This window comes from Corapipo altera, unplaced genomic scaffold (assembly GCF_003945725.1).
Source record: "Corapipo altera isolate COAL_440 unplaced genomic scaffold, ASM394572v1 257, whole genome shotgun sequence".
In the NCBI taxonomy this organism is placed as follows: domain Eukaryota; kingdom Metazoa; phylum Chordata; class Aves; order Passeriformes; family Pipridae; genus Corapipo; species Corapipo altera.
In genome coordinates, this window is record NW_020885045.1 from 131,369 (window position 1) to 156,249 (window position 24,881).

General features: G+C 50.6%; 1 protein-coding gene across 4 annotated transcripts in view; it reads left to right on the forward strand.

Annotated features, from left to right (window-relative positions):
• The first annotated feature begins 204 nt into the window (after window positions 1-204).
• The window catches only part of MAP4 (microtubule associated protein 4), a 115,150-nt gene continuing 90,473 nt past the window's right edge, over window positions 205-24,881 (forward strand). For all 4 annotated transcript variants that reach the window (XM_027668561.1, XM_027668563.1, XM_027668565.1 and 1 more), the window contains exons 1-2: window positions 205-260; window positions 17,548-17,805. In XM_027668561.1, coding sequence (XP_027524362.1) covers window positions 17,565-17,805 — 241 coding nt within the window. In that variant the 5' untranslated portion in view covers window positions 205-260; window positions 17,548-17,564. The remainder of the gene's footprint in view (window positions 261-17,547; window positions 17,806-24,881) is intronic.

The window sequence follows — 24,881 nt, forward strand, 5'->3', positions numbered from 1 at the left end:
CTGGCCTTCTGATCCCAGCAATAGCCAGGTCATGTTCCTGCCGAGGAGAGAAAACTCAGGAAAGCTGCCTGGATCACTGGAGGGGGCCTGCAGCAAAATATCCCGAGTTTCAGTTACTCAGATTTAACACAACTCATTTCCCAGCCATCCCCAATGAACTCCTGTCCCAGACTCTGGAATCACATTCCTTCTGCCTTGTGTTTTGCAGATAAGGAGTTTCTGAGGACTGAAGTACCTGCAAAGGGACACCTGCTTTTGAGGTAGGAACTGTTTTTCTAATGACCCAACGCTAAATCTTTAATTAAGGAGCAAAGGTTTGATACAGCTGGGTGTGCACATGGGAATGAATGACCATCCAGGGATCTGAGATGGCAGTTCTGGGAACTTCTGTGGAGCAAACATGTCTGGAATGCACTCACCTTTCCATTCTAACGTTCCCCTGTTTCTGTTTGGGATAACAGGGCTGGCGTGGGACTCAGGAATTGTCCTTTCTGGCCAGTTGGACCTTCTTTTCTTGCCTTTTCTGCTGCAAAGGGCACACATTTAACTTGGTCACTCAAATCTTCTTTTTATCAGAGTAAGAGGACTACAAAAGATTAAAATGGGTAAACAAGGCTAAGAAAAACAAGTCTGATTTGATTTGTTAGGAATTGGGAGCAGCGGATCATCCACGTTTCTGATCCTCACTGTCCTTTGGGGGAGGCTCCAGAAAGCTCCACTTCCACTGGAGTCTGCAGTCGGGGGATAGTTGAGGTGCTGGTGTTCATGTGACATGTTTTGGTGAAGGAACTACAATTTATTCATGATATTTGTGTGGGCTGAGGGACCCGGGATCTTCTGCAGTGCAGTTTAACTGTGATTGTTCTCAAGTGCTGTGTGTGTTTGACTCCTGAGAGGAATATCAGCCATTTTCTCCACTGTTTGACCCTTTCTTTTGCCTTTTCCCTGACAAAATGGGCTGAGTTCAGAGTGCTGGTGCCATCCTGTGGGTTTGGCTGTGAGGAATGCCAAGGAGTCACACGGATGCAGTTCATAACACCTTGTTCTTACATCACCAGCTGTCTCTGCTGTGATTTATGGGCACTGCCTGGAGGTGACAGCAGCCTCAAAGGTCTCCTAAAACTTAGAGCAAGGAAAAAAAGGGCATCTGAGGAACAATTTTGTCTCCTTAAGTGGCACATGCAGAGAGGACACTGTGGGTGCAAAGTCCTTTATTTTCAGTGGGGTTCACACTCCTGTGTGTCCTCGTTCACGGTGTGACTGGAAGATGCTCCTGTGTGTCCATTCCTGGTGTGACTGGAGGAGACTCCTTTGTATCTATTCCTGGTGTGACTAGAAGATGCTCCTGTTGATGCTGTGACAGGGCCCAGGCCCAGCTGGGGCAGCCCCACCACTGTTTTTGGCAGCCCCACCACAGCCCCACCTGAAGTGGTTCTGTAGAAGCCACGTGAACAGCAGCCCAGTGAGGTGGCTGATCTCCCTCGGGGTGGGATGGAGGGAGGGGACGTGCCCAGAGTGCCCTGCATGCCTTTCCCCGTGGCCTCAGTGGACCTGAGGAGGTCATGGGAGGTGTCTGTCACCTCCTCCTGCAGGGAGGGAGCGTGAGGGGACAGAGAGGTGACGTAGGAATGTGAGAGCAGAGCGCTGTGTTTTCCTTCCTTCACCCTCCAGTCTGGAGTGGTTTTTATTTTTTTTCTCCTTTCTCCTTCACTGAGCTTGGACCAACTGGTCTGAATGTCTGCCAGACTCCTTGGGTGTCTGGACTCGCTCTCAGACTTCCCTCAGTCACAGAATATCTCCAGTTGGAAGGGACTCAGGGATCATGGAGTCCAACTCCCTGCTCCTTGCAGGACCACCTAAAAACAATGATATGACAAAGGGTGTTGTCCAGGCACCCCTTGAGCTGTGCCAGGTGATGTTGTTACCTCCCAGCTTGGGGGTCTGCTGGTGTGATTTTCCTCCTTCCTTCCTCTGTTGTCCAAAAATGGGAGTTCCAGTGTGAGCTGCCTCCCGGAGTCCCAGGGATCCATGTACCTCTCCACACTTGTTGTTTGTGGTTTCAGGACGTGGAAACCAAACAGGTGCTTCCCACAGACACTATTCAGCAGCTAAAAGTGCTTCCTGAAGTAATTTATCCTGGAACATTTAATCCCCACTCATTGACTGCTCAGATGAATAAAGGCAACTTCCTCCCAACGTCCTCTGGAGAAGCTGGGAGAGAGGCAGGAAGGAGGAGGTGTTTGTGGCAGCTGGGCACTGCCTGGTTTTGTTGGATGACCTGGCTAAGCAGTGTCCTGGTTGTGGCCTTCCAGGAACCTGAAGGAGCCCCCAGGAAAGATGGGAGAGAGACTTTGGACAAGGGATAGAGGGACAGGACACAGGGAATGGCTTCCCACTGCCAGAGGGCAGGGAAAGATGGGATGTTGGGAGGGAATTCTTGGCTGTGAGGGTGGGGAGGGGCTGAAACGGATTTCCCAGAGAAGCTGTGGCTGCTTCTGGATCCCTGGAAGTGTCCAAGGCCAGGTTGGAGGGGGCTTGGAGCAACCTGGGCTGGTGGAAGGTGTCCCTGCCCATGGCAGGGGGTGGCACTGGATGGGCTTTGAGGTCCCTTCCACCCAAACCATTCTGGGATTCGAGGATTCTACTTTACCGTGAGTGGTTTTACTTCCTCAAAGCAATGTGGGAAGAACTGTAAATTAAAATAAAAAGAGGTGTTTTTTTCCCAGTACTACACTGAATAGCTATTTACCTGGTCCCTCCTCCTCCCCTTTTTGGAAGGGAGCTGCCTGTGTCCCAGGGCACAGCAGTGGGACCCTGAATCATTCCCTAAAGGAACTCCAGGCTGTGCCTGATAACACCGAGGGGGCACCTGGAATTTCTTTTATTGCTCTTCCTTTCCTGAAATCTCAGCTTTTGTTTTCTCACCCATGCCTTGTTTTTCAGCCACCCTCGAGTGTGTTTGTTATCAAGAGCACGGAAGTGTAAATACAATAGTGGCTGAGCAGCTACTCCCTTCCTCCTCCTCTGGCTTCCTGCACTCGGGAAGGTGGGAACTATTCTGCATTTATTCGTGTCAGAAATGGTTGTTCTTCCCCCTGGTGCCGCCCCATCAGATTCCAGACCCTAGAGGGTCAGGGCAAATAGAGGTGTTTGCTCTCACAGGCGTTCCTGGGGAGGGAACTAACACAGGGCCTCCTGCTGCAGCTCCTCCCAGTGTCCTCCCATCCTCCTGCCTGACAGGACATCCCATTGTTTAACCAGATAAGGCACCATTCTAGTTGAACTAAGCCTGCCTTCTTCTCCTTGCAACATTTGAGCAATATTTCTTGAGGAAAAACTAAGTGTTGGAGCAGTGTCTTCTCTGACTTGAGAGCATTTCTCCCAGACCTCAAATTTTCAGTTATTTTTGAGAGTTGTTGCCTAAATGTGGTTCTTCTGCTCGTTGTAGTTGGGTCATGATTTCTGTGTCAGGCACAGATTTTGTCATTAAAATTGGGTTAAGATAAGGGAAAGGCTCAAATGTAGAATTTGTTCTTTTGACTTAAGAGTTGGACTTGTGGGTCCCTTCCAGCTCAGAATATTCTGTGACTATCTCAGGAGGAGCTGGGTGAGAGCATCAGGCTGCCCTCAGACTGGGCCTGTCATCTGCTTTTTTTACTGGGTTTGTCATGAGCTTTGTGTGGCAGGAACAGTTTCCTGGGAGGGTTATTTATCTCCAGTTCCCCAGCCCTTCCTTGCCCAACCTGCCACGGTAAATGCCATTAGTGTGTTTGTGCTGCACTAGCAGGGCTGGGGAGTTCTGTGATGCTCTCCTGGCCCTGGGCCAACTGTGGGGCTGAACTGAGCTCAGGAAAAATCCCCGGGATCCTCTCTAAGAATAACCATCACGTGAGAGCAGGAGTGTTCCCCTGCTTGGAGGGAATTAAGATGCCCTGTTGGGAAGGAAGAACAGCAGCAGCTTAAGGGCTGGGCTGGCATCCCTCTGCTGAAGGGATAAGCTGCAGGGCCAGAGGAGGCAGGAGGGTCTGGCTGTAACCTTTAGCTTTCCTTGCTGCCCAGGATGACACAGGGCTTTCAGAATACACTGGTTTCTAAATGAGAATCTGATCAATACCATGTGAAGGAGAGGGGAACGGACTTGCTGAGCTCCTGGTGTAGTAGAGTTCCCTGCTGGGCCTTGGCCTGCAGATCAAATACTGATTAATGTGCTGTTGAACTCATTTCTGAGCACTTTACTGTAGCTGTATTTTTAACTTTACCCCCCTTGGCAGCATGGGAGGTGCTGGGACTCGTGTAGGGGTCTGGTGATGCTGCTGGAGAGGGGCTGCACGAGGGTCATGTTGTGGCAAGGCAGGGATGGATCCTGAGCTTGTGTCTTCCCAGTAACTCCCTCTCTGAGGGAGAAGGGCTCTCTCCATTAGCACTGGTGATGGAGCTGGGAATGTGCCCCGTGTTCCCCCTGAACAGGCAGTGTTCCCCCTCTGGGAGGCTTGGGATGACTCACTGGACCTTTCCCCACCTCTCATCCCGTTCTGAAGCTGAACTATCCTTCCAGCTGCCTTTGGGAGCTGTTCCATTAGCACCAGCAGTGCCTCCTTCCCCTGCATCACAGGCAGGCAGAATTCCCAGGTCTCCAGCAAATCCTTCCATGAGCTGTTGTAGCCAAAGGCTTCAGCTCTGCTTGCAGAGGTGCCCAAGTGTGCTCAGTTTTCAAAGTTAAAGGCTTCTGCCTTCATTTAAAAGGATTTCTGAGGTTTGTCTTTCTTTCTCCCTTGTTCTGTAGACACAACTGTCCCTACTGAGGAGTAATTCCCAGTGACATGGAGTTTGTTAAATCTCCATTATATTTGCTGTGGAGTTGCCCCGAGATGAACAAAATCCACACAGTGAGTTAAAAGATGGTGCAGAGCCCCCTCCTGAGTGTGTTCTGGTGACACACCAGTGTGTGAGGGCAGGTTTGGATATTCCAAAGCTGCTCTCAAGCAGGGTAGGGAGCAGGGTAAGGAGCAGGCTCCACAGCTCGGAGGTGTGCTCTGCTCCCACCCCAAATGCACTCAGGGACTCGAATTCCCCACGAATTTCAGGGAAACACAGGGGCTGAGTTCTGTTCCTGGCCTGCAAGTGTGACCCACGTGGAGCAGGCTGAGCTGCCTGTGAGTGCTGAGTGGGCCTGTTCCCCCTGAACCAGTTTGCCTGGTGGTCCTGGAGTTGTGCTCTGGCAGGAACCTGGGCCGGGCACTCACAGAGCAGCTGCTTTTCCTTGTGGAACCTCTGCTGCCACAAGGCTTTGGTGTGGTTTCCAAGTGGCAACCCCCAACCTCTGCACCAGTTCAGTGTGTCTCTGTTCCACTTCCAGGTTCCTTTTGGGGCATCTCTGGAGTTCACCCCGAGGGGAGGGCACGAGGCAGCTGCTGAATCCACAAACTCACTCACCTGCTGTAGCCAAGATCCTACAGAATTTGCAAATTGGCCAAAACTCATTTCTTAGCATAGAAGCGGTTTGTTTCATTCTCCCAAAGCATTTTGACCTTCCACTAGTGTTGGAAAGCTTTAAAGTGTTGTTTTCTCTTTGCAAATCTGCTTGGAAAAGCATTGCCAGCTTTGCTGTTCCACTCCTCTGGCTCCAAAACATCAAGTGATGCTGAGTTGTCATGGATGAAAATAGTTCTCCAGTCAAGTTTCTCATTTGGAAGCTTCCAGTCCTGTGTCCTGATGGGCAGGTTCTTGTGCTCTGTAATTACATTGTCAGGAGAAGGGCTTATTTTAATTAACAGTAAAGTAGCTGCTCTAATGCAGTCACTGACACAACTGGAATTATTCCGTGCAGGGAAAGGAGTGGAGCCTGTTGGAAATGGAGTTGCTGGGAGCAGTGATGGTGTGTCCTGGTTGCCAAATGAGCTCCTTCTGATTTCATGGCTGTGCTGCTGTAGCTGCTGCTCTCCATGACCTGGGATGTTCCCTGCTCCTTGCTCAAAGTTCATCTTGTTTTTTGACACTGGCGAACTTGTTGATTTTGGGGCCCTTCTCTAGGGAGTCAGTTTGCCTGTCAGAACACCTCCAGGGCTGGGACTCCAAACCTCCCTGGGCAGCCCTTTCCAGTGCCTGACCACCCTTTCCAGCAAGAAATTCCTGCTGATATCCAACCTGATCCTCCCCTGGCACAGCCTGAGGCCGTTCCCTCTCCTCCTGTCCCTTGTTCCCTGGGAGCAGAGCCCGATGACCCCCCAGCTCCCCCCTCCTGTCTCCCCTGGCATCCCCCTGAGCCTCCTTTTCTCCAGGCTGAGCCCCCCCAGCTCCCTCAGCTGCTCCTGCTGCTCCAGCCCCTTCCCAGCTCCCTTCCCTTCCCTGCACACACTCATGTCTTACCATGAGGGGCCTCTTTTCCAACCTGTTTCCACAAGCTTGGATTGTTTCTGCTGTTCCACAGGAAGTGTAACTTGGAATTTTCAAGGCTTAATCCAATGAATTTCTCGATGAGGTACAATATGGATGTAGGACATTAAATACTAATTAATAGCTGTTTATTTTACTCTTCAGTGAGAGCTTTTTTGCTTAACTTAATTTCAGAATTTGTCCTCTCTGGTCTTACTTCCCCTCCCACGCTCTCAGGTGTCTGTATATACATATTTATATATTATTTTATATACATAAGGCAATGTTGTGAGTTCACGAAGGCATTGAGGGCCTGCACAGTGGTATTAAAGCTATAATTAAGCTGGACTAAACCTCTGAATTTTTTTTCCCACAGCATGCCTTGAACTCATTCTCATCTCTAGGTTTGTCATTCCAATCTTTGTGCTGTACAGTTGTCGCCACACCTTAGAAATTCAAACCCAAATTCTCACACAGGCACAAAATCCATTATTCTGGGAGCCACATACGTGAGACAAACACGGAGTGGGATGAACATAGAGGGGCTGACATGAGGATTGTTTGGCTGAGGGGAACTTTTGTAGTGAAACTTCTCCCTCTGTGTGCACTGCTGGTGAAACTTCTCCCTCTGTGTGCACTGCTGGTGAAACTTCTCCCTCTGTGTGCACTGCTGGTGAAACTTCTCCCTCTCTGTGCACTGTTGGTGTGAAACTTCTCCCTCTCTGTGCACTGTTGGTGTGAAACTTCTCCCTCTCTGTGCACTGTTGGGGTGAAACTTCTCCCTCTCTGTGCACTGTTGGTGTGAAACTTCTCCCTCTGTGTGCACTCAGCTGCCTTTACCAGCCCGTGGCAGGGAGAGGAACAGCGAGGAGGTACAAAATAAAGATAATTGTTGAGTGACCCACTGTATGAGCCCTGTGCCATCCTTGCCTTGGTTCCCCGAGAAGGAGCTCTCTGGACAGGGCCAGAAGGGCGTCACTTTGTGGGTTATCCTCTGGGGGAGGTGGGAGCCTCTCTGCTCTCTCCGTGCTATTAAAGGAAAGCAGCTGACGGAGCAGCTGGGCCGGGTTGTGGCTCAGCCTCAACATCCCCCGGTAGAAAGTGCTCTGCAAACAGCCCGGCTTTCCCTACCCTGCCCCCACTTTGGCTTCCCCTCTGCCAAGAGAAAAGAGGAGACTCTTCCCCCCCATGATTAATGAAACTCTCCTTATTTGGTGCTGCCTCTCCCGGGAAGCGGCGGCGCACAAAATCCCAAAAACCAGCAAAGCTTTGCCCCGGGGAGATGGGAGTTCTAAAGCTGTTAAGGAATAGGTCATTTTGGGGCTAAAACTTCCAGGTCTGTACAGAAGGTGGGCAAGACTCCTCTGTTTTCCTTAGATAAGCATTTATGATTTTTGGAGTCTTTTTTTAGGTCTCTTATTTCGATACTTGTAGGACTGTGCAGAGCTCGGCCCTTGAAAGCCCCTCACAGTTATTATCTATGAACTCATCTTCCATGTGGCTTTTTTGAAGGCCAGCCAAGACTATTAATCCCCACCTTCTAGAGTCCCTAATCCCTGCTTGGGGCTTAGAGGAAAGTTATTCTTGTCCTCCCAGCGAAGCCGCTCTGGCAGAGCATCTCCTGCTGTAACTCAAGGCAAGTTTATTAATGTGACTTTTTATCAACTTGGAAAAGGTACAACTCCGGCTGGAGCAATCCAAGTGGGACAGTCTTACCCCATCCTGCTGAGTGGTTCATGGCAGGGAGGTTGCCCAAAGGGAGGGAATCATGCAGGAGGTTGGTGTGCTCTTATCTCAGGTGTAATTAACAGCAGTAAAACGCTCTTTGCAGGCACAAAGAGGTGCCATGGGGGTTTTTTTGGGAATTGGTGCAGCTGAAGTGAAGTCAGGGTTGGAAAATGGGCTGCTGGGTGATTCTTTGGAGCTCCTCTCAGCCTGACACTCCTAAATCCTCCTGGCTCTGGTTTTTGTCCAGTCGTGGCTCTGCTGGCGTCAGTCCCTCTTCCTACACGAGCCTCCCCCTTCCCACCACCCTTCCTTACTCCAAGACTTTGCTTTGGATCCAAGTGTGCTTCTCCAGACACTCCAGACTGGTTCAGATGGGCTTCCTTCCATTTGTTGTCCTTCTTAGGGTTTGGCCAGGAGGGAAGTCTGGACAGTTTTGCCTCCAGTTGGTGATCACTCACTCTGGTCACTTTGGTGGTGTTGGGAGCTGTGACTGATCACTCTTGTGTCACGTGAAGTGCTTTAGGAGGTGGCTCAGGGCCCTGTCACAGGGGGCTGTGCAGCCTCTCCAGTGCTACATTCCACAGGGGAATTGCAAAATTCCCTTCAGGCTCTTGGACCAGTGCAGAGCAATTGCAGCGCGATTCCCGGGAATGCGGGAGAGCGACTCCCTTGGGTGTCTGCAGTTTTGTGTCTCCGAGTTCCAGGACCAGGATTTGGCTCTTCAGAGCCTGGGGGTGGGAGGAGTTGCTGCCTTGGCTTTGCTGTGCTCTGATAAAGCAGGCACGAGTTCCCTGCAGCCCCTCTGGAGCCCTTGGGTGTCCTCACTGCCCTGAACGGAGGAGACGAGTTCTACAGAACTTGAGTCCTCACCCTGAGCAGAGAAGACCCTGAAATAAGGCCAGAAATTTTAGTATGAGTGGATGTCCACATCTAGAAAGAGCAGGGAGAAACTGCCTCAGGGAAGCTGGGAAATGCTGGCCTGACATTTAGTTATGGCTTGGGAGTTGACTACAAGTAGGAGCTCCACGCGTGGAGAGAGGAGGTTGTGCCACAACTTCCCCTGTGGGATTTCTACCCTGTTGTCGTTGTGGCCTTTATCATCCCGTGAGGTGTGAGCTCTCCAAGTGATGAGTGGCTGCTGGAAGGCAGGAAGAAAACAGAAGTTGTCTCAAGTCTCCAGAAATTGAGAGAACCTTTGTGACGTTCCAGGTGAAGTGGGAATTCTGGGAGACTTTCTACTGCCTCCCTGTGCTGATTCACGTGGCGTGGGAATAACTGAGCATGGGGAGAGCACAGCTCGCTGGCTTTGGCAGGGCTTTCTTAAGGGAAGTCGAGTTGATGAAAATATTTCTGCTTATGGGGCAGAAATCTTCATTAAAGACTCGAGCGCAGTGAGCTGGGTTTATTTGCAGTGCCAATAACAGCAAAATAATGCTTGAAACAGGGGGGAAATGGCTCGTGCCCTGACTGATGGAACCTTACAACTCATGGACACTCTGGAAAAACGGAATAAACCCCAGAATTCTGTGGGCTCTTACAAGACATCATGAAATCAAACAAACTGCACTTCAAGCCATTTGAAGTTCTGAAGTTGTAACTTAGGAAAGTGGCAGGTTTGGCATCAATAAAACAACGGCCTTGGTCAGCCAGAGCTTGGTTTGGTCAGGTGACTCTTCCTGTCGCAGATTTGGCCTCCCTGTGGCCATTCCTGTCCTGCTCTGACAGTTGCTCTTTGTTTGTTGGGAATCTGACCATTCCCATGGAGCAGGTTCAGTCACCCAGCCCGAGCATCTCTTGCAGAGCCTCAGATGTTCCCCCCTCTAGTGCTGGTCCCAGCTGGGGCTGGAACTGCTGCCCAGCTTGTTCCTCTGGCCACTGCCTGGAGAAGTTTGTGATCCCATCTGGAATACAGCTGTGCTGGTTTCCTTTGTGTCTGTGAGTGGATCAATGTGCAGCTTCCACTTCTCACAGTGGGAAGGTGACCAGCAACTGCGCTGTGGTCCAGCTCCTGCCCAGCCCTCCGTGACTCCTGTATCCATTTCCACTCATCCCCTTCTGATTCCATAAGCTGGTTTCTTTCCCTATCCAAAGTGCACACCTGCTCCAGTTCCCCCCAGACTCTCCCGACTCCAGGGGGTTTGCTCATGTTCATCCCTGCACACAGGTTTGCTCCTGTCCCAAGTGGGAGACTTGAAGCACTCATTCCGTGTCCTGCTTGGATCTGCCTTGTGTGCAGGTTCAGCTGCCCACAGCTGGACAGGCCATGGAGAGCTTGGGAGTCTCCAGGAGTGTTTTGGTGTGTGGGCAGTGTCACTCGGAGCTGGTCTGACCTGGGTTTGGGGTGTAGCTGTTTGAAGGCTCAAGTGGGAAGAGATGTCTGGGTCAAAAGCTGAGAGAGAGGTTGTTGGTGACCTGAGAAGTGGAAACTGGGAGGTATCAAGACATGGAAGAGGAAATGACAGTTATGAGGAAGCAATAGTGGCTGAAGCTCTGCCTTGGTTTTGAAATCCTGGGTTCAGCAGGCTGAGTTCAACTTCATTAAACCATCGGGAGGGAGAAGTTCAAACATCGTGTTTGGTGTTTATGGCTGTACAGGGATTGTGGAAGTGACCCGAGGTTTGCATCAAACCTTTGGAGCTATTTCAGGGTTAGAATCCCTGAATCCCAGAATGGTCTGGGTTGGAGGGACCTCAGGAATCATCCAGTCCCACCCTGCCATGGGTAGGGACACCTTCCACTAGCCCAGGTTGCTCCAAGCCCCATCCAACCTTGGACACTTCCAGGGATCCAGGGGCAGCCACAGCTTCTCTGGGCAACCTGTACCAGGGCCTCCCCACCCTCCCAGGGAAGGATTTGTGCCAAATCTGCCTCCTCTGCACCCAAATCTGCATCCCCTGTTCCCACCACATCTCTTGTCCCTCACACAGGAGGGCAAGAATTGCTTAATCCATATAAATAATAGCTGGAAACTCTCTTGCTGGATTTGTGGACTGAAGGAGAACGCGGCTGTTTGTGACACGACTCTTCCTGAAATCCTGGTTTGCTGAAAGCCCAAGCAAGCATTAGAAATTAATAATATTTGATGTGCTGCTTTTCATAAGTGGAGCTGGAAACTCTGCTCTGCTCTCCCAGGAGCTCCGAGGGAGCTGCTGGCTGCACTTTGGTTTAAACAGTGCCCCAGAGTTGGAATTTGATACTGGATTTTCCTATGGAAATATCCATAATCTTCTAATTAACTCATGGTTCAGTGATGTGGTGTCAGGTACTTGGGCTGGTCCCGCAGGTCTTGAGCATCTGGCCTGGACTCCTCTCTGGCAGTGGGGAGGTACCTGCACATCATGGCATCTTTGGGAGCCAATTCCTGAATATAATTCCGGAATTCAGGACATTTGGAGGCTGATTTTTCTAGCGGTTGAGTTGAACACGAATTTAAATGTTGTTGGAAAGATGTTATTAACGATCTCTTGACCTCCATCTCTTTGCCTCTGAGAAGCTTCTGGTGATTTGAGGGATCTCCTGTGACTCCAAACAGCTGCAGGAGTAAAGCAGAACTTTTGCTGTGTTTGACTTTAGAAAAAAAAAAAATAAAAAAGAATGAATCCCAGTGTTTTAGACTGTGCCAAAAAAATGATCAGAAATGAAATTGGGTCATGGATTTGTTGTGCCCAGCCATGGAATGTGAGGAACGTCACTGGTCGCCGTGTCCTCTCCTTCTGAAAGGCGGCTGCAGGAACCCTCTCCATGGATTCCTGGGCTCTGGAAGGAGGATGACACAGCAGATCTCTGCTCTCCTCTTCCCTCACGCCTCAGCAGCCTCGGCTAAGAAAAGCAGCCTGACTTAGCCCAGAGAAATGGGAATTATGGCCCAGCCGGCCCCGCTCCCGCAGCAGGGATTCTGTTCTGTGTGCAGTGAGCAGCTAATTTTAAAGGAGCAGGTGGATCTCACGGAGGAATGGACGTGCTGCTCGTAAATGTGGGATTCAGAGTCTCCTCTGAACCAACAAAAGTGGGGAAAGGTTGGTTTGTTATTGCCCTGGGTGTGATTCTCTCCCCCCTTTGGCGTGAGGGTGGCTCAGAGAGCGAGTGCAGCTCGTTTGGAGCAGGAGAGAGCTGTGGATTCCCGTTGGATCCGAGCAGCCTGGCAGGGCTGAAGTGCTGTGTCATTGTCACCACAGGGCTGCCAGAGACTCTGCCTTGTGTAACTGGTACCTGTGTGGGCTCCTCTGGGAAAAACCGTCGTTCCCTCGGCCAGAATTCCCAGGGAAGTAAGTCAGTGTCTCACACCAAGTGTGATTCTGTTCAAACACTTCACGGGTTTTCAAGTGTTGGGTTTTTTTTGGGCACCCCCTGCCCACTCTCCCCTTTCTCCATCTCCAGATGATTCACACCAAATCTGGGTCGGGCTGCTCATAACTTTAAATTCCAAGGCTGTGCGTGCCCGGAGGCAGGAACACAACAGCACAGTCATGGAAGCTACAGGATGGAAACACAGAGTTCAGGAAGCAAATCCCACTGTTCCCTGGATGGGAGGCTGGAGGCAGTGGCTCATGGAAGGGCTGTTTGATTCGTCTCTGCTTCCAGAGGGAGGCTGGGTGAGAGGATGGTTCTGGAAGTTGCTCCACTGGGTCACTTAAGAGTAAAACTTGGGCAAGGAGTTCTTGGCAGTTTGAGAAGTTGACAGCCCATCCCTGGAAGTGTCCAAGATTGGGTTGAACAGGGCTTGGAGCAACCTGGGAGAGTGGAAGGTGTCCCTGCCCATGGGACCCTTAAAGCTCATCCAGTCCCACCCCTGCCATGGGCAGGGACACCTTCCTCTCTCCCAGGTTGCTCCAACCAGGCCTTGGACAACTTCCAGGGATGGGGCAGCCACAGCTGAAACCTAGTGAATAGTAGGAGCTCTTTGGAACAAGACTCCAGGACAGGGGGGTCTGTGATGTGGGTGAGAGATTAAAATAACTCTGCTGAACCTTCCAGAGGAGCTACCAGGAAGATGGATTTTATTTTTCCCAACAAACAGGTTCCTCGCTGCGTGCACAAGGATTCTGAGCACGGAAAGGAACAGATGGGGCAAACCCTGAGTGTGACAGATCAGCTGTGCCTGGAACACTGAGAGATCTAAACAACCCCTTTAGAGAAAAATAATGTGGGAATTAAAGGAACACGATTGATTTGCTGTGGGATGGTTTGAAGATCTCCTGGGGTGTCCAGCTCCAGGAAAAGCCTTTTCCTTGGCTGTAGTGCAGCTGTGGGATTGGTGAGGCCGTGGTCTGCTCCTTCCACACCTTCCTTGGAGCAAACTGCTCACCTTGGTGAGTCCCCTGAGGCTATTCCAGGGATGCAAACCTGGAGCCAGGCAGGCTGGTGTCACCCCATGGCTGCTGCCTCTGCTGTTTAACAAACACAAGGACCTTGGCAGCTCTTTCTCAGCTGAAGGATTGTTTGAAATCATGGAATCCCAGGATCACTGAGGCTGGAAAAGCCCTCCCAGCCCATGGATCCCCCCTGTGCCCCATGCCCACCTTGTCCCCCAGCCCAGAGCACTGAGTGCCACAGCCAGGCCTTCCTGGGACACCTCCAGGGCTGGGCACTCCAAACCTCCCTGGGCAGCCCCTGCCAAGGCCTCACCACCCTTTCCAGGGAGAAATTTAGTGCATTTTTAAGCCTCTGCTTTCCCAAACCTCAGTCCTTGCTCAGTTTTGCCCTTTCATCCTAAAGGTTCGGGTCAGAATCCATCCTCCCTGGGCTCTGGGAATGTCTGATTTCCATGGCAATGGAAGCAGTGGATTAAGGGCCATCTTGGTGATGATTCTTTGATGCTTCCTGGCTGACTTTGTTCCAGGAGAATGGAAGTGGTGTAGGAAGCATCTGTCTCCCTGAACTGCTCAACAAAGGGATGTTCTTTGGGATTTGCTTTCTACCCTTGGGCAGAATCCATGCAATATATTCATTTTCCTCCTGTCTTTGTTAACTCTGCAGGCCCTGGGAATCTGGGAATTGGTGTAGTTTGGCTTCTCTAACAGCAGAGATGGAAAGGGAGAGATTCCCAGGGGTGTTCTGACCCCCCTGGGCTGGGGGGGATTCCTGCAGCCTCTGGGTGAGGGAGGTTTGTACCAGGTGCTTGTCTGAGACACCAGTTCCGTGTTTGCTACAAAAATGCAGATTGGCTTTTCTTAGTTACACTGATTTATTTTTATACATAGTTTCTGCATTCCCTATTTAGCTAAATATGGACAAGGAAATGTCCTGCTGATAAGGCTGCATGACCTCATTATTATTTTTCCTCAGAAAGTAGATCACTTTAGTGTCCTAGTTCCCGTGTAGGTCTGGAACAGCAGCACTGTCAATGCCATCAGACCCCTAAAATGCCATGTATTTTGTGGCAGCAATTTCATCCAGTGCTGCCACAATAACGTGGACACAGAAATCCCCAAAATTTGGACCCAAAAAAGCATGATGTGAATCCATCTTTTACTTGTGGTGGAATATTCACATGTTAGAGGATGGTCTGGGTGGGATTAGCCTTGATTTGGGTTTAAGAATTCCTGACTGCTTCCTGCTCACATGGAGTAAGGGAAGCAGCTCCTGCTGCCACCGGGGCTCTGGAGGCATTTACTCCATTAATTATAGTGCAGTTAATCATGGAATCATTAAGGCTGGCAAAGACCTCTGAGATCATCGAGTCCAACTGTTGTTTAGGGCTGGACAGAAAGTGCCTGGATATCTCAGGACTGAATAATTTCTGGGCTGCCTAAACACTGCCCAGTGAGTCAGGCAGGCTGTGTGAGGTGTGTTCACTGCAGCCTCCGCTGCTTTATTCTCCAGGTTTTTGGGGTGTTCTGGGTTTTCTGACTGTAGCCTTGATTCCTGTGTTTTCTAGAAGCAACCTGGGGCCGTGGGGCCGTGCTGGGGGACAGTTGGACTCAGTGATGAGAATTGGCCATTTCTGAGCCCCATTTCTGCCTTGGGAGAGCCTTTGCAATGCACAGATAAAACTCCTGGCTGATGCTCCCTGCAGGGTAACGTGGCCAGCTGTGGGCACATCTGGCTGATGGTTTGTCTTGAAAACAGTCAAGAACTCCAAAATAAACTTTTTTTTTTATAAGGCTCTATCATTTAAGTCTAAACCCAGCATTTTTAACAACAATAATTCACTCAGCTGTGACCCTGCACACGGGATTAAAAACTCCAAACCTTTCACCTCTGAAGAATTCCAAGTGGTGATTCAAGGCCTTTATCTAAACCAACAAAAAGTGCAGTTGCTGCCTGAAGTGTGATCTGGCTGCAAGTCTGACCTTTTATTGTTCGCAGAATGAAAAAGGAGAGTTTTAACTGAATTAGTTTCCATAATACACTTGCCTGGAATTACAGAGACAGCACTGGCAGTGGGATCCCATTGTCCCTGAGGAATGTGAGTGCCCTGGAGGGGCTGGAGCTGTAGGTATGTGTTGTGTGTGTCCATGGCCCTGTACTGCTGACAAAGAATTTCCTGGAGTTCAAGGAGTAGGAGCCTTTGTTCCTGTGGAACAAGAGGGTCTGTGTTCTGCCACCCCATGGAAGTCAGTGACCCTGGGCTGCTGCACAGTGGCCACTTGGGTCACCCCTCATTAACCAACACACAAGTGCCCCTTGTGTTTCCTTGGGCTGTGGCTGTGCCTTGTCCTGGCTCCAGGGCTGTGTCCTCAGCTCCAGGTCCTCCTGAGGAGAGGCTGGAGCCCCTCTGCTCTGGAGCCAGGCTGGGAGAGCTGGGGGGGTTCCCCTGGAGAAGAGAAGGCTCCAGGGAGAGCTGAGAGCCCCTTGCAGGGCCTGAAGGGGCTCCAGGAGAGCTGGAGAGGGACTGGGGACAAGGGATGGAGGGACAGGACACAGGGAATGGCTTCCCACTGCCAGAGGGCAGGGCTGGATGGGATATTGGGAAGGAATTCCTGGCTGGGAGGGTGGGGAGGCCCTGGCACAGGTTGCCCAGAGAAGCTGTGGCTGCCCCTGGATCCCTGGAAGTGTCCAAGGCCAGGTTGGAGCAACCTGGGCTAGTGGAAGGTGTCCCTGCCCCTGGCAGGGGTGGCACTGGATGATCCTTAAGGTCCCTTCCCACACAAACCATTCTGGAATTCTAGTGTGGCTTGGTGGTTCTTGTCTCAGTATAGTGAGAATTGATTCTGAGATGCTGAATCACTTTCCCTGAGCTCCTTCATATCTTTCTTTTTTGTTGTTGGAACTCTAAACTTCACTTCCATGTTCTTGTTCCCTGATAATTCCCCAACCAGGCACTGCTGCATTGGCTCACTGGAGTCCTAAGGGAGAGTCAGTCATTCCAGGGAGAGTCTCTGCACGGTTTGTGCATCAGTGAGAGCAGCATCAAATCCCTTTGCATTCCCAAACCTCGACCAAAATCCAGGGAAGCTGAACTCCCACAGTAGGAGCTGGAAACACACCAGTTTGGATGTTCTTGGCCCTTTCTGGTTTGGGGTTTTTCCAGTTTGCAGCAGGCAGTTTCTGCAGATGGAGCTGTTGATCCCTTTGCTCTTCAGCAGCTCCGACTGACTCTGTTCTGAGAGAACGTGGCAAAAAGGGCCTTTTCTCACTCCAGAGTGGTGGCTTTGCTCCCTTAGACAGCTCCCCTTAAATTCCCAGCAGTTTTCGCTGGCTGTTGTTCCCAAGAATAACTTCAAAAGGATGAAACATGAAAAAAATAAGTGCTTGGTGCTGGGTGTGTGTTGTGCCAACCTGGAGGGTTGAGATGAGTCAGCTCAGGTGCATTTTCTGTTGGCTGCCAGAGGAATCAAATCAAATGCAGGGATGCAAATCAGGGAGGGAGAGAGAAATGGTGATTACTTCTCCTTCATTTCCAATTCATAGCTGTGGATATAATGCCTACGTGTGCTCTTTACTCTGTTTTTTCGTGTAAACATTATTAAAATGCCGCTTTCGAGCCCAAATCCCGGGGCTGGAGGGGGTTTGTTGGTATTAGCGAGGTTTGCTGAGGACATAAACATGCTGCAGGACCCTCTCAAGGGGATCAGAAGCCTCACTGCAGTATATATACATCAGGGATTATGGAAAATCCTAATCTCCATAGGGGAGGCTGGGTGGAGTCAGCCCCAGAACTAAATTCTCTTGCGTGTGTAATTAACTCTGAGCTCTGGGGCAGGGCACAAACCAAGGTCACACCAGGGTTATTCTGACCAGGTTGGATTTTTTAGCAGTTTTTATTGAAGGTTACTCTGATAAAACACCCCATGGAATGGAGCTAAACCCTGATTTGGGTGACCCAGCTGTTTCTTTCTCTGCTGGTGTGGGGGGTTTATGAACATCTGGGAGTTACTGAGCACCGGAGCAAACGTTTGTCACCGTGTGAGGGCTCAGGCTGCTCAGCACCAAACGGGGTAACCATGAAAGATCTCTCATTAAGGTGTTTGTTTCTCTTCCCCCCCTCCCCACGTGCTTTTCCAGGTTGCAGAGGTGCTGCAATGGCTGAGCTGGAGCACAACCTCAGCCTGGCGGACGCTCTGACGGAGCCGCCCCACGAGATCGAGGAGGAGGTGAAAAGGGACTTCATTGCCACGCTGGAGGCAGAGAAATTCGATGATGTGGTTGGAGAGACGGTGGATAAAACAGACTATGTGCCACTGCTGGATGACGAGGACGAGGCGAAGCCTGGGAGCCAGGAGCCCAGGGGCAAAGCCCACCCCGATGGAATCCAGGTGGAACGTAAGTGCCCAAAGCAGCAGAGCAGGACCCACCAGGGGACACTCCTGCTGGCTGGGACTGTGCTGGGACAGGCCTTTGTCTCTTGCTGGGTTTGCTCTGAACAGCTTACTTGAAAAGCAGAGGTTGAGATCAAATCCTGTTTGTCGCTTCTCTGCTCTTCAGTCCTTCAGCCCCTAAAATAAGCTCTCGTTGCTGGGCCGCAGGAGATGCTGGCATAAAACATCGTGTAAATATTATTAAATATTGTTAAAATATTAATCTTTGGGGGTTGGGTTGTCTTGGGGTTCTCAGACAAAGCACTGTCCAAATTTTGTGCTCTGCCAACACCATTTCCCAAACTATGAGAGCTGTGCAAGGTGCCACAGCTCTGGCTGGTGGTGACAAATCCAAGGGGCAAAGGTGGATGTGGAGCTCCTGCTCTTCCTCACCCCTTTGGGAGCTTCACACCCAAATGCTTAACAGCCAAATCCCATGTTTCTGATCCAAGGGTTTATTTATTTGGATTTCTTGCTGCCTCTATGTGCTGGTTATAGTAAAACACAGTGCTGTCTTTGCTGGTTGTGAACATTTTCCAGCCCAGCTGATGTTTAGAATCACAGAATCATTAGGGTTGGAAAAGACCTTTAAGACCATCAAGTCCAACCATTCCCCATGTCCTGTACTGGAGACCCCAAACCTGCCCCAGGACTCGAAGTGGTGCCTCACCCACCTCTCAGTGTTAAGAGCTTTATCAGAAATTCCTTAGGAAAAGGAGAGTTTTAAACAGAGATTTGCTTCCTTAGCTGAGTGAAAGGGAAAACAGTGAGATTTGGGGGCCATCCATCAGATTTCTTTCCCAGTTTGCCTGGGTTTAAGTTCTTTCCCTGTTTGCCTGGGTTCTGTTCCCTGCCCAGCCAAGTGGGAATTGTCACCTGGGACCAGCAGTGCCTTGATGATTTTACTTATTTTGTGGCTTCAATCTGTGCTGTGTAGAAGAAAACCTGTGCTCTGGTAACCTGGTGACTTCTTTCAAAAGAAAGTTTTTCTTTTTGTTTTTGCCTTAATCCTGCTGCTCATCAGTGTTGAGAAAAGTGGGATGTGATTCCTCAGAATAAATAAAAGCTCCAGGATTGCAGAGTGGGGAATTCTGGTCTGTTTAAGGCATTTATTTATTTTGTTTAGAACTGTATCAGGTCCCTTGTGATACAGAAAATGTAACTTTGAGTTTTCCATACTGACCTAAGTCATTAAATGGTAACAAATGAGTAGAAGGATGGAAGTGAGCAAAGAGATCATAAAACATGGAACTTTGGGCAGTTCAGATGTGTATTATTATATTAAATTATATTCTATATATCATATATATTAAGTTATATAAATATATTTATATAATATAAATACATATTTATACAATACATTATGCTATATAAATATGCAATTTTATATAATATAAATATATATTTTAACATTGCACAAGTGGGAATAACAGGAAAACACGAAGACTTATTAGCACTTTGCATATGATTTAAGGGTATTTTAAAATGATCCCTTTGTTCTAGAAGCTGCAGATTCTAAACCATCTCAGCACCAGGGTTTCTTGGTGCTAAAATCAGTGACAATATTGGTGTAAAATGTCAGTTCCTTAAGTGTGTCCTCCCAGACGTGTATCCCTGGAAGTTTACTGACAATTTCAGATGACCTGAGGATCTTGCTGTGGGTGTAACGAGGCCTTTTGGGTTTCCTTGAGCAGAGCTTGTTTCCCTCCTTCGTGGCAGGGGAGGGGGGGGATGCGATTCCTTCTTCTTGCTTTGGAGATTTGTTTTTCCCTTTTTTGGGATGGCTGGAGTGCAGTTCTGGGCATTATCTAAATCTTTGGCAAGATGCAAACAAGACCCTGAACTGAAGAAGCTGGAGAAGTTGCCTTGAGTGGGGTTTGTCAGCCTTCCCACCTTGGGCTGGGAGGGGACTGGAGCTCTGCAGCCCAAACCAGGCTCAGTTGCCACAGGCCAGTCTTGGGATTGGATCCTGGAACATCCCAATCTGTCTTACCCATTTTTGAGGAGGATTCCTGTTTCTTTCAGGAGGTTTATTCAGTGTTTATGACTCTTTAAAAGCACAGTAGAGCTGAATGTGCTTTATTTGTTGAGGCAACAGAATAAACGAGCCCTGGGATGTTCGGGGGTCCCAGTGGGGGGTTGTAGAGCAGTGTGTGAGGGTAACACCAAGTTTTTGGGGCAGGGCTCCAGGAGTTCCGTGTCCCAGGCTCCAGACAGCTCTGTTTTCCTGAAGGATGAGCAGCCTGCCCAGATCAGGCTTTTCAGCCTCTGCTTGTTCATTTATTTATGTTAAAAGGCACCGATGAGCTCCGACAGCACGGGCTGTGCTCCTGAGATTGGCTTTCTCCAGTCAGAAGGGGTTTAATCATCCATCCTGTCAGGCTCTAGCTGGTCCAGCTCTGCCCAAGGCTTTTCTTTCACTCGTTTCCTAAACCAGGGAGCAAGTTTAGGTGGGTTTAATGTTCAGCTGGGCCCCGTGGTGGAGCTGGGGGAGCACAGAGAGGTGGAGAGGAGCAGTCCTGTGGTCACCTCCAAATCTGCCCTGGAATAAAGCTTTAATAACAGTTAACTTGGAAACACGTAGGAAAGGCATAGCTTAGGGAGAAAGGGGTTTACTCTTCCTTGCACCTGGCTGGACAAAGTAATTTGGCAAATTCTGGGATAATCCCCTCGTGACCTCGTGGGCCTTACGTAACCTCAGGATCGCTTGGGGTGTGTTGCTGCCTGTCTGCAGCTGCCTTTCCTTAGCAATTCCAAGGTTCCAAGGGCTTCAGGACACCGTGGAGCTCCCAGTGAGAGCCTGGGAGGCTGCAGCAGCAGTTCCACTGAGGTGTTCCCGTGGTGGGATGTGGGAGTGTGAGGGAGGAGATGGTTGGGTTGGGAGCAAGTTCCAAGGGAAAGGAAAACTCTGGGCTTCAACAGCTTGCAGCAGAGCTCCTGGGGAATGGTTCAGTTGAAGTGAGGATCAGGATTGTCCCTGGAAGGATTGTTACTGGGGAGGGGCTGTGCAGAGGCAGGTCTGTGCCTTTGGTTCGTGGCCTTGTGCTCAGTCACTGTGTTTTTCATCCTCGCACTCGCCCCGTTCACAGACTGTGGTGAGTTTTAACCTTGAATGCAGTTTTTTGTAGGGAACTGTCCTCATATGGGCTGGGATAGAGTGAATTTTCTCCTTAGTGTTTATAGTTTAGTATGAGAATAACATTGATAACACACTGATGCTTTAGTTGTTGCCGAGTCCTGCCCCCCCTGAATCAAGGACTTCTTGGTTTCTCATTTCTAATGTAACCCTCCCCTGGCACAGCCAGAGGCTGTTCCCTCTCCTCCTGTCCCCTGTTCCCTGGGAGCAGAGCCCGACCCCCCCCCAAACCTTCCCCTTCAGGGAATTGTGGAGAGCTCCAAGTCCCCCCTGAGCCTCCTTTTCTCCAGGCTAAACAATAATTCCTCTCTCTCATTTTCATTATTATTGTTATATTATTATATTTATTTCAATTATTAAGCTGTTCTGGTCCCACAGGGTTTATTCTTTCCCCAGTTCTCCTCCCCACCAGGGCTGGGGCAGTGACTGAGCTGCTCCGTGCTGGTTCCTTTCCAGCTGGGCTTGAACCACGACAGGACACAAACCCTGAGCAGCACTAAGAGCTGAGGTTGTTTTGGTTGAACAGACCTGGGCAGTGGCTCTGGGGCTGTCTGGAGCAGATGTGTCACCACGAGGTGGCTCTGCTGGTGCTGTGGACACTGCTGGACAGCCAGTGCTGCCCACCCTGCCCTGCCCTGGAAACACAGCCCCAGAGCCTGAAACCCGAGGCCAAACCATGGTTCCTTTGCTTTTCCCTCCCTTTCCCCTTTAATGAGGGATTAATGCCTTTCTTGAAGCAGGATTTGCTTCTGCAAAAGGGAGTTCAGACACCTTGTCACTTTTGAGAGTGGGGATGGGGAATGTTCTGTGCACGCTGAAGTTTCAGAGGGATCAAAGAAAAATCAGCAAATGAGGAGATTTGTGTTTTTGTCTCAGATGATACATTGAACCTTCTCCCCTTCAAAGTCTGTCCAGCCCCATAGCTGCCCCAAAGCTGTTAAATCACAGAATCCCAGACTGGTTTGGGTTGGAAGGGACCTAAAGCCCATCCAGTGCCACCCCCTGCCACGGGCAGGGACACCTTCCACCAGCCCAGATTGCTCCAAGCCCTGTCCAACCTGGCCTTGGACACTTCCAGGGATCCAGGGGCAGCCACAGCTTCTCTGGGAAACCTTTGCCAAGGCCTCCCCACCCTCACAGCCAAAAATTCCTTCCCACTATCCCATCTCTCCCTGCCCTCTGGCAGTGGGAAGCCATTCCCTGTGTCCTGTCCCCCCATCCCTTGTCCCCAGTCCCTCTCCAGCTCTCCTGGAGCCCCTTCAGGCCCTGCAAGGGGCTCTCAGCTCTCCCTGGAGCCTTCTCTTCTCCAGGGGAACCCCCCCAGCTCTCCCAGCCTGGCTCCAGAGCAGAGGGGCTCCAGCCCTGGCAGCATCTCTGGGGCCTCCTCTGGACTCTCTCCAGCAGCTCCACGTCCTCCTGCTGCTGTTCCCAGGGCTGGAACAGCTCTGCAGGTGATTTTGAGATAGAACATTTAAACCTATAAATTGAAATAGATGAAGCTCCTGGTTAACACCTCCCAGCCCACCTGTCCTGCCCAGAGCTCTCTTTGCCCTCGGGGGTCCCATCCCTGCCCGGGCTGGGCTGTGCCCGGGCCCTGCTGGGGATTAGGGGGTTATATTGGCACTGGCCATTTGCTTGAGATTATCGGTTTAGCCAGTGCTGCCTTAAATTTGTTTATATAAAAACAATCCTTTGATCCACGAGCCAGATGCAAATACTATCTTGTGATTCTGATGGGGATTAGATCGTTACAACATCTTGACATGTTTTTGGTTTTATGCAATTTAGAATATGAGGGGAGGAGCCCCGGCCCCGGGAGGGTTCTGGGTGCTTTGCACTTGTGCTGTAGCAAACTCAAATCAGATTGATTTGCTCCAAAGGCACTGACCTTCAGAGCCATAAAAATAACAACCACTCGTGCTGCCTGGAGTTGGTTTGATTTGACCTGATTTTTCTGGAAGCTTGTCTTCCAGAAAAGCTGAAGCTGTAAAGGAAGCAATTTTACCTGCTCTTTATCCTCCCCAAGGAAAGACATGGCATTTCTGAGTCTTTTGCTCGTTTAGAAACCCACTTTGAGCCAAAAATCTCCTTTAGCTTTCTCCTGGTCGAGGGTTTGATGTGCTGATCCTGCTCTGTGGCACTTGTGGGACACAGTTGGCTCTGAGCTGCCCTTGTTTCCATCTACCACAGGGTTTGGGCAGCTTGGCTGATGTTTTGGTAGGGTTTTCTTGTTCCAAGTTTGCAGAGCCCTCAGTAGGACAGGTGGGGGTGTCCTGGCTTTTCTTTTTGTGCCTGGAGATCAGTCTGTCAGTGAAACCTTCCTGCAGGTGAAGTGCTTGTTTTCTGAAGAGCTGACATCACTGGGGTGCCACCTGAGACAGCCCTGAGCGGGCCATGAGCAGTGCAAAGCTGACCTCAGGGGCACACAGACTCCTTCCAGGCGCTCCCAGAGCAGTTGTAGAGTCTCCCACACTTTGTGACCTGCACCAGTGCTCCCAGTGTGCAGCACACTCCCAGGGCTCATCCGGGGTGTGCAGTCACATTTGGGATCCAGTCCTGGTTTAATGCATCAATAAAGGTGGTGGCATCAGAATCATGGAACCATCCAGGTTGGAAAAGCCCCCCAAGGTCACAGAGCCCACCCTGTGCCCCATGCCCACCTTGTCCCCCAGCCCAGAGCACTGAGTGCCACAGCCAGGCCTTCCTGGGACACCTCCAGGGCTGGGCACTCCAAACCTCCCTGGGCAGCCCCTGCCAAGGCCTGACCACCCTTTCCAGGGAGAAATTCCAGCTGATGCAGGGCCAGGAGTTGGACTTTAGTAATCCTTGTGGGTCCTTTCCAGCCCAGGAGGTTCTGTGATCCCTGCAGCCAGGCTGAGCTCCCTCACTGTTTCCTGGAGGGTTCAGCAGGTCCTGTGGGCTCCCCTGTGTGATTCCTTGGAGATTCCTTGGCTGTTCCTGCTTGTGTACCCCTGGCATCTGTGACACAGTGTGGTACCAACCACCCCAGGCCCCCCATTTCTCCTTGCCTGGACTGCTCAGGGAATTCAGGGACTGCCAGTGCTTCTCCCAGTTATCAGTTAGGACCATCCCACTGTTCCAGTGAACACCAGCCCTTGTAAAGCCTGGCAGCAGGAGGAGCTGGTGTGTGGAACTGCTGAGAAACGGGTCCAGGGATCCCTGGAGTATTTTCAGCTCCTTCAGGAGGGTGTAGGTGTATGTTTTTCTGTAAACTGGCAAGTTCATGTAGAATTTTCCTAAAACACCACAGTGAGCCACTGATGTAGCTGGGAAGACTTTTCCTTGTGCTCCCCTGAGGGTTGGATTAAGCTATGCCTGAAGGACACTGGTACCATGGCTTTGGTAGGGGAAGGGGCAGCAGCAGCTCCAGGTGACTGAGTGTGTGTCACTCTGGGAGTGAGCTGTTGGTATTTATTTACAGGCTGTTTGAAGCCAGGGCTGAGTGTTCCTTGCCCCTGAGCAGAGCTGATGGCCCGGGGAGCTGAGCTGCTCTTGGGGCTTGTGCTGCTTGTTATGCTCAGCTAAAACTACTCAGTGTCATAAAATCAGAGAGTCCCAGGTGGGTTGGGTTGGAAGGGACCTGAAAGCTCATCTCACTGTGGGGAAAAACCAAACCTTGTTTGTGGTAAGGAGAGGGACTATTTGCAAGGGCCTGGAGGGATGGGACAAGGGGGAATGGCTTTAAGCTGAAAGAGGATAAATTTAGATGGGATATTGGGAAGGAATTCCTGACTGTGAGGGTGGGGAGGCCCTGGCCCAGGTTGCCCAGAGAAGCTGTGGCTGCCCCTGGATCCCTGGAAGTGTCCAAGGCCAGGTTGGAGCAACCTGGGCTGGTGGAAGGTGTCCCTGCCCATGGCAGGGGGTGGCACTGGACAAGCTTTAAG